Source organism: Netta rufina (genome assembly GCF_964035555.1).
Source record: "Netta rufina genome assembly, chromosome: 4".
In the NCBI taxonomy this organism is placed as follows: domain Eukaryota; kingdom Metazoa; phylum Chordata; class Aves; order Anseriformes; family Anatidae; genus Netta; species Netta rufina.
In genome coordinates, this window is record NC_140127.1 from 16,132,417 (window position 1) to 16,145,154 (window position 12,738).

At 48.1% G+C, this 12,738-nt stretch overlaps 1 protein-coding gene across 10 annotated transcripts in view; it reads left to right on the forward strand.

The window, feature by feature from the left end:
• SEPTIN11 (septin 11) overlaps positions 1-9,823 on the forward strand; it is a 51,629-nt gene extending 41,806 nt beyond the window's left edge. The window contains exons 10-11 of one of the 10 annotated variants that reach the window (XR_014618386.1): positions 5,569-6,698; positions 8,553-9,823. Coding sequence is in view for 9 of the 10 variants with exons in the window: in XM_084286423.1 (XP_084142549.1) it covers positions 5,569-5,617 (49 nt within the window). In the remaining variant the exon portion in view is untranslated. Of the gene's footprint in view, positions 1-4,150; positions 4,694-5,568; positions 8,099-8,552 lie in introns of those variants that run through there. The other 9 variants (XM_084286427.1, XM_084286426.1, XM_084286429.1 and 6 more) reach the window with 9 other exon arrangements.
• Positions 9,824-12,738: the final 2,915 nt, after the last annotated feature.

Genomic DNA, 12,738 nt, shown 5'->3' on the forward strand with positions numbered 1-12,738 from the left:
TATTTACCTATTGATCTTGGGGAAATATATCCAGGGTAGGTGCTTGTAGTACAAGTCGATAAAGCATGTTGAGCCAAACCATGACAGGAAAGGAAAATAGGGGTGTCATCTCCTTCCAGTAATGCATTTACGGTTGCTCCAGCTTCTTCAGCCAATGTTCCTCTAGCCTTGGTGGCTTTAGATGCTGTAACTGCCCACACAGATTGCAGAGCTATGGCTTCTACTTTTTCAGATTGAACTTCAGTTCAATGTTTTTTTGCAACACCAATGACATTGTTTCATTGCTGTCTACCCTAGATAAGGCATGGGTATTTCTCATAGGTACCTGAAATATAAGAACTCAAGAATCTGATATAAACAGAGGATGAAGAAAAAGGGGAGAATTTGGAGTACTGACCCATACTGCATTCTCAGGGTTTATTATATGAGTCTTTATGTGTAGACTAACAGGTTGCAGTCCTGCTAAACAATCATAGAGTCATTCAGGTTGGAAAAGACCTCTAAGATCATCTAGTTCAATATTTAACCTAGTATTAAAGACCACCAGTAAACCATGCTACCAAACACCTACATCTGTACATCTACATCTACACGTTTCTTGAAGCCCTCCAGGGATGGTGACACAACGACTTCTCTGGGCAGCCTGTTCCAGTGCTGCGCAACCCTTTCAGTAAAGAAATTTCTCCTAATATCCAACCTAAACCTCTCCTGGTGCAACTTGAGGCCATTTCCCCACGCCTTATCACTTGGCTCTTGGGAGAAGAGACAGATTCCCACCGTGATACAGCCTCCCTTAAGGTAATTTTACAAAACAATGAGGTCTCCCCTGAGCTGCCTTTTCTCCAAGCTAAACAATCCCATCTCCCTTGGCCGCTCCTTGTAAGACTTGTTCTCTAGACCCTTTGCCAGCTTTGTTGTCCTTCTTTGGACACAAGATTTGGACAATCTGTCAGTGTAAACAATTTGTGCTTGAGGTGTTGTAATAGGATGATAGAACAAACAACTCTTTTCCTGGTCAGTTGCTGCAGAGGGCGCATTAATACTGCAAGACACAGAATAAAAATTCTCTGCCGTAAAAGTCGCAGAGAAGTCTGCAGTTGTTTTACTGTGGTTGGTACAGGAAATTGCTGGACTATTGCTGTACCTTGTTTGGTAGTTCTCTAATCTGTCCTTGCCAAACTGGTCCCCAAAATTGCACCATAGTTCTAGGGTCCTCTATTCTTCTCTTTGGATTCATTGCCCAGCCTTGGTCCTGTAAGTGCACTTTCAGGGATTCAGCAGCTGTTTTGGCTTCTGGTTGTGACTGCCACGATCAATAGATCATTAATGTAATGGTAAACAGTGCTGGTACCCAGCCACAGTGCTACGTCAGCTGCTGTCCTTTAGTAGCAAATGGCAGGTCTGTGTTTATACCCCTGAGGCAGGATTTAGGAAGTCTATCGGTTTTGTTGCCAGGTGAAGGATAACGTCTTGGCTGTTTGAAGCAATGGCTGTTGAAAAGAAAGCATCAGCAGCATTGATCACCGACTTGCAGGTTTATGAATTTTTGCTCTTTCTACGATAGTAACCACATCTGGATTTGTAACTGCACATAGAGGGATGGCTTTAGTCAGTTCTCTGTAACCTACAGGCACTCCCCAAGTGCCATCTGATTTTTCAAATGGGCCATGTAGGAACATTAATAGTAGGCATGGTTTCTTTAATGATTTCCACTTGTTGAAGTGCCCCTGAATGGTTTGAGTAGTTCCCTCTCCCACCCTCCCCATCAATACCCAAACTGCATTATTTCATTGGGGCAATTGGCAGCGTTGTTGCAAATGGGTCTCATCCTGTTGTTAAATTAGGTCAGAGGGACGGGGTGGGATTTCACCCCAGTATGCAGATCCGTGATGTGGCTTCTTTATTGTTGGTATTACTGTGTAATACAGGAACTTCAGCTCCAGTATTGCCTGGAGCTACCACATGTAAAACCCCTCCAGACCCACACTTCGTAGTTAAAGGAACATCGGGATGCCAGTCCCCTTCACCATTAGAAGCAGCAGTTGTGGGGGACCTGCCAAACCTTCATTTCTGCTATTTTGGCATTTGACAAGTAGTGCTTTGCTTTGAGGTAGCAGGGGAATGCAGAGTGCGGGGGAGGCTTTTTTTTTCTTTTTTTTTTTACATCAACTTTTGCCATCAGTGAAGTGTTTCTGATGCTGTGATCCTGTTTATTTCTGATGGTGGGACCAGCTTGCACAAGATCATCCCACGTTTGTTTCCTCATCACCTGTGATGCAACTCCTTTCAGTTTTGCCTCCTTTACTTTATTCACCACCTGCACAGATGGTCCTGAAGTTACAGCCCCAGTTTCCCACAAGGAAGTTGCTCGGGTGCCTACGTTACGCCAGCAGTCAGGAGTGCTGCTGATAATCGAAGGTTTCAGTGAAGCAGGCACCCCTGCCCCTCTCAGAAGCTGCATTTGGGTACTTTTTGTTACTGCTACCCTGCCTGGGTTGGATCCCAGAATTGCCACGAGCCATCCCTATCTGCTGCACTGAACTGATAGCATTGTACACCAATTTCTGAGGGCTGGTAGTAATTTGGCAGGTTCTGCTTATGGTATTAAAACTGCTGCACATGACCACTGACAGAATAGTGCAGTAATGTCCTGCCTGTCACGATCCCTGGTATTTGTAAGTGACCATATCCTTACTGTATCTGATCATCACTGGCCATAGGGCTTAACAGCCCTTTTTCACCCATAAAGAAGAGGACAGATGCAGCCCTGCTATCCCAAGCTCACAAAACCCTTTCTGAGTGCTGAGGTGCACCGTGGTGGTGCTCAGGCAGTTGCTGCAGGAAATCTTTGCCACGCACAGTTGCTGTCACCTCCCTTAGGAAGCATTTCATGGGAACGCTTCTTTCCCAAGGTGGGATCTGATTTCTCCAGCTAGGACAGCAGAGACTTTCCACCGTGCTGTACAGGCTGGAGAGAAGGCTCGGGGCCAAATCTGCTGCTGGCCTGATCCCATGAGGGAGAACTTGGCCCTGTTGACTTCCAAGCTCTCTCTGCAGGAACAAGCTGTCTTCTACCTTACTTTTTTTCTACTCAATTTCTCAGATTCCTCTGTTTTTATGCTTTTTTCATCCTAAATTGTCGGCGATATGGCCTGATGACAGAGAAGCGTGCTGTTTTCGGGGCAGCACATCTGTGTGCCTCAGACCCTCACATGACCGCAGTACAGACACGTACTCAAGTCTTTTCCTGACTGAGCATACTGCCGTAATTTCGGGATGGGACCACGCTTCGAACCCAAACAATCTGGAGCTGGTTCCTGGCAAAACCTTTTGAAAATAGGAGCAGCAAATGGCCTCTTGCCTGTTGTTTGGTAGATCACCACGTGCGTGCCTCAACATGTGTCGTTGGGTTACTGGCTCATCCTCGGCCCGCCTAGGAGCCAGGACCATCTGTTTGGGCTCTGTTTCTTTCTTCTGGAAACCAGATGGAAAAACTATTTTCCAGCTTCATTCGAATATAATAATTTCCAGTCCAATGTTGACTGGCTGGCTGTCATGGGCCGTGCTTAGTCCCAGAGCGATCCCTGATCTGCCACACAGCTGTAGCGTGTATGTCAGGGCCTGGCCCTACACCCTGTTAAAAGAAGGCTTTCGTGATGTCTGAAGGATCTGACTTGGGCTTGAAAACCCATGTTTGCTGAAGTGCAGGGAGACCTCATGGTGCCCAGCTTTGAGCTGTCTGCATTTCAGAAACATCCAGGCACAGCTTTCTGCAACAGAGACCACGTTCACGTGACGAGAACTGGACATCTGCAGTCAAGTCCCCCCAGTACTGCTTCTGAAAAAAAGCTTTAAGGTGAAACATGAAGGCTCCAACCACGTGCTTGCAGGGTTGGTTGTTCCATACTTCTTCCCCCTTAGATTTTTTTTTTGATCTTTTGCTTGTCACGTAGGCTAGAGTAGAGCTCATTTGGGAGGTTCAATTTCTTTTTAGTTCTGTAATTCATCTGCATGCCCACCCACCGTAGCAGGTTGCTGGTGTTGGCTCTCCCAGCTTTCCTTGATTATTTTTTTTTCCATTTTGGTTTCTGTTATTGCTAACTTCTTTTTGTCCTTTTTTTTTTTTTTTTTTTTTTTTTTTAACTTGCAGTGCAAGCTTCACATAAAGCCTGTCCAGCCAAGGATGTTCCTGCATTCACCTGCTTTTGCAGTAATGTGTCTCTGCCATCTGTTTTTTGTTTTTGTTTTTGTTTTTTAACATGAATAACTATTAACTCATCTAATAACATAGTGGGAACAAGAAGGAAGAAGGGTTGGGTGCAGGACTGTGTGCCTCTGGAAATCCCAGGTGGGTGGGGGTGGAAGCGAAACGATACCATGGATTTTCCTGGGCAAAACCAGCAGCGATAAATCATTTTTGGCACCAGATCTGAACTGAGAGTCAGGGCTGGAGGTCGGCAGCTCCGGGTGAGTGTCACTGTGCCTACCCAGCTCTCGGAGGGCCGGCTGCCACAGCCCTGTGCTGAAGGGGTCCCCTGGTCTGCAGAAACCAGCCTCAGGGATTTATTGCTGTCTGAGGGTTACAGCTGGCTTCCTGCTGTGGCTAAACCCTGATGTTCAGTCCGACCCATATCCCTTCAGGAGCGAGTGTGTTAGAGCAAAACTTGTCCCGCTGTTGGGGAGGGAGGGAGGGGGGTGTGTGTGTGTGTAGGTAACAAAAGTTTAACTGACCTTGCATGCCATTACATTTGCATGATTTATTTTTTTTATTAGCTACTGTTTTTGTTGTCTGACCAGATAATATTTGTTGGCCGGGGTTCGTTGTCACCTGCTGGCATATTTTCACAGCCACCCTTCCAGGTCAGGGTAGTGTCTGCTCGCCGAATGCTGCGGTGGGAACCGAACAGCGCTGCAGGTGCCTGGAGCAGGGACCGTGTCTCGTTCCTGCTTCCCATGCATCACTTCCCTGACCTTAACCTCTGAAACCTCACTTAAAATAGTGCCAGGTTTCCCGTGTGCATGATCTTGGCAAGACTTAGCAGTGCTGAGGGAATCAAATGCCCAGGCAGAGGAAGGCGTGTACCCTTCAACATCCTCTTGCTGCCTTCAGGAGCATTATTTACCTACATATTTACAACATCCAGGTTTTCAAGTCAAGGGAATCCCATTTTACTGGCCAAACGCTGGTTAACATGAAAGTTTCGAATTAGGATCTCCATCCCTGGAGCAACCAGGGCAGAAAATGAGCTGCATGCCTAGGGTGACTGCCCCATTGCCTGAAAAGCATCAGAAAGATAACATGTCAAAGCATGTTGAGGAGAGGCCAGAGGTTTGTTAAACCTGAAAGTGACTTGGCCTTCTCAGAGGGGTGGACAAAGCAGCTAAGGAGGGGGAGAGGGTGCCTGGACACACTCCTTGTGCACCCTTCCTGCCATGGGGACGGTCACATATCCCCTGAAAAGAGCAAATGAGATATCTAACGTAAGCCAGGCTTCGCTCTTTGGCCAGCACGGTGTGGAAATCGGTCTGTTTAATGTTTTATTTTCTATGCCATTGCTTTTCGGACAGAGTCTTTCCCTTCCTACCCAAGAAGTGGCGAGCCATGCTTACCCTATGACTGCTGGATTTCTTTCTCTTCTGCTGATGTACTGCCAGCATTTCCACTGCTCCTAGCTAGGTAGTCTCCTGTTTCTTTCTTTAAAGCACTCCTAAAAATAGCTCTCTCCACTTAAGTCTCACACACTGCAGTTCTTTGCTTGTTTCTGGGATGAAATTTCTTGCCTCTCTGAATGTTCTTTAAAAAAAAAATTATCACTTTTCCTGAATTTTGGTTGGAGAAATGCATTCGGGGTTGGCTTTTGGGGCTTTCTGCTTTCTAACCCTCACTACCTAAACATGGCTTAGGGAAGAGGATATCTAAATGCAGTGTCTTGGATAGATGGCAAAAATCAGAGATGAGCAAGCTAGAAATAAAGTAGTTGTCTTTTTTTTTTTTTTTTTTTCCTTCCAGTCATACCTCCTGGTCTTGGCAACCACAATGTGCTTCTGTCAGGTTAAGTAGGTTTTCTAAAAGGTCATTTAGCAAAATAAAACTATGGTTCTCGTGACTTCTGTCAAACCTAACTTTAAAACCTTGAGTTATCAAGGAAGAAATCTGTTTGCTGGCATGGATTTTTTTTACAATCCCATCATATGCTCCTGTCTCAAGCCTGAATGCTTGTGGCAATATGTTTTGTTTCAGCTGTCTCTGTGCATGTCCTCTTTTTAATTACCAGCATTTTGTGCCAAGTAAAATCTTAACTTTAACGTGTGTTTGTCCTGCTTCATTTAACAGCCTTTCCAAGGGATGTTTGGCAGGGGAGATCAGCTGAGTCGAGCCATTTTTCTTTTCTGACAGAAAGCCATGGCCAAGTGCATTCATGTATTTTTGGTTGGGTTTCTTCCTCCAGCACAAAGCAAGCTGTTTCAGAGGAACTGGGAATAACCAGAAACTTGCAAAAGTGAAAGGTATCATTTTGTTTTCTTCTCCAAAGGAGGAATTAATAATGACTTTTTTCTCCTCAAAACCCTGGGCCATGTTTAGCTGGTTATTGCTGCACTTCTTTCCTTTACTTATGCCTTTTTTCACAGTAGTCCCTGGTTCTGCATGGAGTAAATGATACTCTCAAATCTATTTGGATGTGCTTTCACCTTTGCACGTAAGTACAGTAGTAAGAGACTCACCCTTTCTGCTCACTACTAACATGAGTAAACCAGGTGTTTTGCTGGGGACTTCTTTTAAGTCCGCTTACGTACAAGTGGCATTGTTAAAACTATTTTAAAACTTCCTATTTAACCTGCTTTTGCTGAGATTTTGGGAAAAAAAAATAGCCATAGGAACATGACATCCATCTGCTGTTGAATGTCTGAGTTACCCTGCATAGCTTCCCTGCACGCCTCAATCTTGCAAATCGGCTGGTGAAACTGGGGCTGGACAGCCGCACGGTTGCATTGCTCATGAAGCACTGCAAGCTTTAACGTGCCGTTAGACAGCGATGATAACGAGCTGATGATGCTGCACGTCCCTAATAAGGTGGATTTCAAACCTGAGAGTAACACAAACAAGCAGGAAAGCACACAGGCACGCGTGTTTCTGGGACGATGATGTTCCCTAGGTGTGGGACAAACCCCTGAAGAGAAAAAGGAACGAAATCCAGGTTGTTGAGAGGGGCCACGACTGCTCTGTAGGGGTGGGCATGCACGTGTCTGGCAGTCCACTGAGAAGGTGGATGTTGCCCATAGCTCTCTGGGAAGGCAGGCAGGCGCCCTTCGAGCTCAGGGTCACTGACTGCATCTCCTTGCTGTGCTGCAGCATGTGGTGCCACTGGGGAGCGGGGAAAGCAGCAAAAGGCACCTGCCCCCAGCTCCTCTGCAGCCCAAAACCTGCAATGCGTGTTGCACCCTCGCTGTGTGTGCTTCTGGCAGCTCGAAGTCGTGCCAAGGAGAGTTACATCTCTGTGTCTCTTTAAGCATGCCCTTATTTAACATGACCAGTGTTTCTCCAGGTAGTTGTAATTCTGCTTCTCCTAGAACATCCGAGTGAGAATGGAAATGTCTTTTTGTGTGTGATCATATCAGCTGTGTCCATTTGACTCCAGTTACCATTTGCCCTTCTAAGGTGTTAGAAGCGTGTGTTTCTGTCTCTTCTCCAAGGACCCTGGTTGCATTTGCAGTACACGATATCCATGACACTCATCAGCGTGTATCAGCATGGGACTATACAAATATGAAGGGTTTTTTAATTAACGGAAAATAAAGCTGTGAACAGCGGTAGAAATATTGTATTTGTATACATTTTTAATATCCTGATTGCCTTAAACTATAGATGTAGAACTTTATTACCTTGCTATTTGAAAATAACCCATGTTTGTAACTAAATAATTGTGTAACCTACATACAGTGTTAATGCAAATTATATGTATGCATCTGTTAGATATTGTCACTTTATTTGATGTTAAAGTATTTCTTTTTTTTTTTTTTTTTGAATTACAAATTGAATAATAACCTCATAGCATAAGCTCAGTTATTTCTTGTATATTCTTTAGGCTACGTACACAAATAGTGCCAACACTTGAAGTGGGGAGAGGAAATATATTTTTTACCCAAACGCGTTGGTCTTTGAGTTGCCTTTGTGACTTTGGTTTGCTGCTACCGCTTCCCAGGTGTGATGGGAGGGATGTGAGGACATTCGAGGTTCCCCAACAGGCTGTTTTGTGCCATCGGGCTGTCTCTGTAGACTTGTGCTGGTGTTTGTGGCTCTGTGTGGCTGCCACGAGCCTTCGTGTGTTCCCTGAACCAGGTGCGGTGCCTTGGCGAGGTGCGGGCCCCCGCTGCTCCCGTGCAGCTGGTTTGTATGACACGTCCCCAGCGCACTCCTTTCATTCATGGCTTACTTGCTCTAAAATGTTGTTCCTCCTTTTTTTTCTTTCTCTCTGTCTCTCACTTTCTGTTTTTCATTTCAATTCTGAACCTCTGTTTCTTTTCTTTTCTTTTTTTTTTTTCTCTTCCTGTAGCTTCTTCTTTATGTAACCGTCATCTTGCCAAAGCCCCCACACCCTCTCTCCCAGCGGACAGTAGGGCACTGGAAGAGCCTGTGGCTGCGTGGGCCCCCGCCGGGAGGAGAGCCATCTCATTCTTCCATCACGTCTGCCCTCCTCTCCTTCCCTTTTTGTTTCCCACCTGTGCGTCTGAGGGTGCGCTGTGCTGTGTGTCTCTGTGCGGGCTCGGTCTGCTCCCGGCGCGTTGCCAGCAGAATTGAGGCTACCAAAAATGACAGAGGTAACGGCTGGAGGAGGGAGCTTGGCTGTAACATGAGATGCTGCTCTGGGATTTTTTCCCCTCCCTGTTTTCTTCCCTTCTGCCATAACGTGCACACGCTGCTGATGATGAAGAGACCGGCAGACGGGATGCTGGTGAGTGTGCGTAGCCAGAGGGCTTCAGGGCTGCCTCTGAAGCTTGAGTCTGGCTGCTTCGGATGCCACAACTTCATCACAAGTACGTCCCGTGCTGCTCTGACGTGTGATGAAAATGCATCCGGAGACCTGGGGGACTTGTTAGCATGAAGCTGCGTGAAGCGGAGATGGCTGCTGTTGCATCCTGCTGCACTGAAGGACCTGTTCTGGGCAGTCGAGGCTTTATTATTTTCTAGTTGATCTGCCTCTGTATGAGCAGAGTAGGTGACTTGTGCAATTGAGCTGCACTGACTTGTGCTTAGATTGACTTCTTTATATTTTTACGAAGTCTAATTAGTGATGATTTTTTTTTCCTACCCTGAATGTGGGGTACTTGTTTACTTTGGAAGTGAATACACTCAAAAGGCTTGAAGAGTGCCAAAGCATTGTTCCAGTGTAAAAACAAAGCTTGCAGGCTTGGTGTGTGGTGACCTCTAGCTGGTCTGAGATGCATGGAAGGAGGTAGCCTGCCCCTTCGGATGTTCTTTGTGTGGGGTTGTGCGCTTTTCTTCTGACCAAATACTGGTGATTTTCCTCATCTGCAAACCTTAATCAAAGAGTTAACCTCCTCTAATCTGCCAAGGAAAACGTACTATTAAATTGTCTAAGTTTTGCCTCTTCCAATTTGTGCGAGAAGCGCAGGGTGCCAGGGGTGTTCACCGAACTCAGCTGCCTTGTGTCCAGAAGCACAATGTTGTTCAGTGCTGAGGGTTACATCTCCTGAGGCTCCCTCCACAGGGGTGGAGATTTTTCTATCACGATAGAAAACCTGTTTGTCCTGGAAACATCTGCAATCAGGTGACTTTATAGATACAATGGGAAAGATTATTAAATATTGGCCTGGCGTGGATGCTGTAACAATTTGTTCTACAAACGCAATTGCATGCTGCTGCCTGATCTGAAGGGATGCCCTCCTCAGGGTCTCTGCTTTGAGGAGGGAATCCCCTCAATTTTCTGTGAGTCCCTGGACTTTTTTCTTACTTACGATTTGTGGTCTGGGTTTATCTTGTGGTAGGAGTCTAGCCTGTGAAACCCCACTGCTGTTACAGCCTTTCTCCTGAAATGTAGTCACTCACTGTGTAGCTCTTGCTCTTAGCAGGGCGTGGGGCTGTTTTTTGAGCCCTGCCCTGTGCCTGCTCACCCGTGTTGTGCAGTCGTGGGTGGCTGGGCATCATTCACTGCAAGCAAGCAAAAAGAAAAAACAAGGTGGCAGGTTTGGGGGTTTTAGCTCAAAGGAGAGGACATCCAGTGCTGCTGGCCCCACCACCTCACCCATGTAGCTGTGCCCTGTGACCTTCCGAAAGCCTGTGTGTGACAGGAGGGAGGTCCAGCTCCAGGCAGCGACCCACTGGGAGTGCTGCAGCATCAGGAAGGTCAGAAGAGGGACAAAACCCTTCTGTTTGTTGGCTTCTAAACTCCAGATAAAAATATGTAAAAGCTTTATATGATTAGAGAAACAGGCACAAAGCCAGTAACTACCACTTATATGAACTGCCTTTATTTTACAGCTCCTAGTCTTGCTGTGCTGGTGCCTTGAGTCCTGCATGCAGCTCTGGCCTTCGTGTCTCCAGAAGGACATAGTGGAGGTAGCGAAGGGCACTGTAATGATAAATGGGATGGAGCAGCAGCTGGCCAGGTGAGACCACGTAGGCTAGGAGGCCTCAGCTCGGAGAGGGTAAAGCTGAGATGAGAGAGGATCGGCCCCGCTGTGAGCTGGAGGTTGCAGCAGATGCCCTCTAGAGGTCCCTTCCAGCCTAAATTTTTCAGAGTTTGCATTACAAAGTCCACACAATTGTGCCTGCAGCAGTTCCTACCTGCTGGTAACCAAACCAGCGGGACTAGAACCGGGGGGGACGCTCGGTCAAGGAGGAGGGAATCTGCTCAAAACATTGAGGAATTTTCTTGCAGAGCAGGGAGCAGATTTCCAGAATTTGTTGCCTTGGGTGAAGGAGGCAGATCGTATCAACAGGAGTTCAAACAATAAATAAACAAACAGGTGAATGCATAAGGAGCAGATCTATGAGGAGTTTTAGGGGGATGAAGCAGGATGAAATTCCTGACATCCCCAATCTGGTTGGGGTGGATGCAGGGGCAGGAGGAAGGGAGCAAGCAGCAGGACACGCAGGGGCACTACGGGCAGGGTTTGCGGACAGGGGACTGGAGCAGAGCTGGGGGGTGACACCGGGGGTGACACCGTGCTGCTTGGCTCGCTTCCTCCCGCACGCCCAGCTGCTAGGGGAGGAGGTGTCAGCGTGGGGAGGGGATGGCAGCATGGAACGTGTTGTCGGACAGCCCAGAGCTGGGATTTGTCACTCGCTGTCACAAAATGGCCCCAGCAGAGCTGGAAAGCTCTTCACACACAAGAGCAAGCGGGTGCCCAACTTTAAAATCACGCTTATGAGCTTAACCCTTCTGTCGCTGCTGGAGAATAAAAATGGGTTTTAAGGAACTCCCCAAACCCAGAGCTGCGAACAGCTCCCAGGTTGGACGTGCTGCATGGCACAGTGGGGGTTTGTGGTGTTGTGCTGCCACAGGCTGGGTCACGGCGTGCCAAAGGAGGGGTCTGGGTTGTCAACCCACCAGCAACTTGAGCAGTGAGGATTTTCCCCATGTTTGGTACCTGCAGGTCTCACTTCAGACACAAAAACACTTCATGAACGGTCCCAGGCTGAGCAGGGTGGAGGAAGTGTGGCAGTGCTTCTCTGAGGCAGCACTGACAGAGTGGAGGAAATTGCCAGGAGGTTACTGTTAGCACATCTCCCAGGCAAGCACCGCTTGGGCATAGAGGAAGGATGAGGGCGAGCTGGGATTATTGTACAGGTGGCATCAGGAACAAGTGGCAGAGCTCTGGTGAGACGGGGCTGGATGTGTGGCTGCTGTGTGCTCCAGGCTGCTGCCTGGGATCCAGGGGCACCGTGCTGGGTGCTGACGTGAGGTTTTGGGAGAGAAAAGCTTTATCCCAGGGGTTTTGAGGGAGATCGGGCAGTGTTTTGGAGCTGCTGTTTCCCTTCCTGCTGCCTGTTCACCTGAGCCACGTACTCTGCTGGGCTCCTGCAGGCCTCTGCCGGAGCAGGCTCTGTGCTCAGCATCCTCAGCAGCATCCATGGCGTGATGCACTGGGGTGCCTGAAGCTCGCGAGGGAACCACACCAGGACTCAGCAGCATCGGGCAGCTTTCTCCTGTGCAGGGAGCCCGGGCAGGGCTCTGGGACAGTCCTGTGCTCTGGCCGTGGGGCCAGCACGCTGCTGAGGGAGCGAGACGATGGCACAGGCACGGGCCACATCGAACTTCATCTCCTGGGGGTTTTGGTGGGGAGGAGATGTGGGAAGTGGCTTTGTCTGGCAGTCCGGGTTATTTTTTGTTTGACACAATGAGCCCCAGTTAAACTGCACTGAAATCCCACAGCGGTGGGGGATTTCGCTAGGGGTGTGCAGGTGGAGCCCGCGGGCTGCCCAGCAGCCCAGCTGGAGAAAACTTGTGAGGAGGAGAAAAGGTCAGCGACCGGGCCACCATGGGGATGAGAGGAAGGCCTGGAAAGGGAGGACAGGGACACGCGCCCTGCTCAGAAACACAGACCTGGGAGGTGGTTTCCAGAACACGGCCAGGAGGAGAGCTGAAACCCCAGGCGAGCTTCTCACAGCGGACCCAAGCACAACAGAGGATGGCTCTGGCACGGAGCTGCTCCCCTGCAGCCTCCAGGTAAAACTGGTCCTGGACCCGGGTAAAAAGCATGAAACGAGGCTCGGAA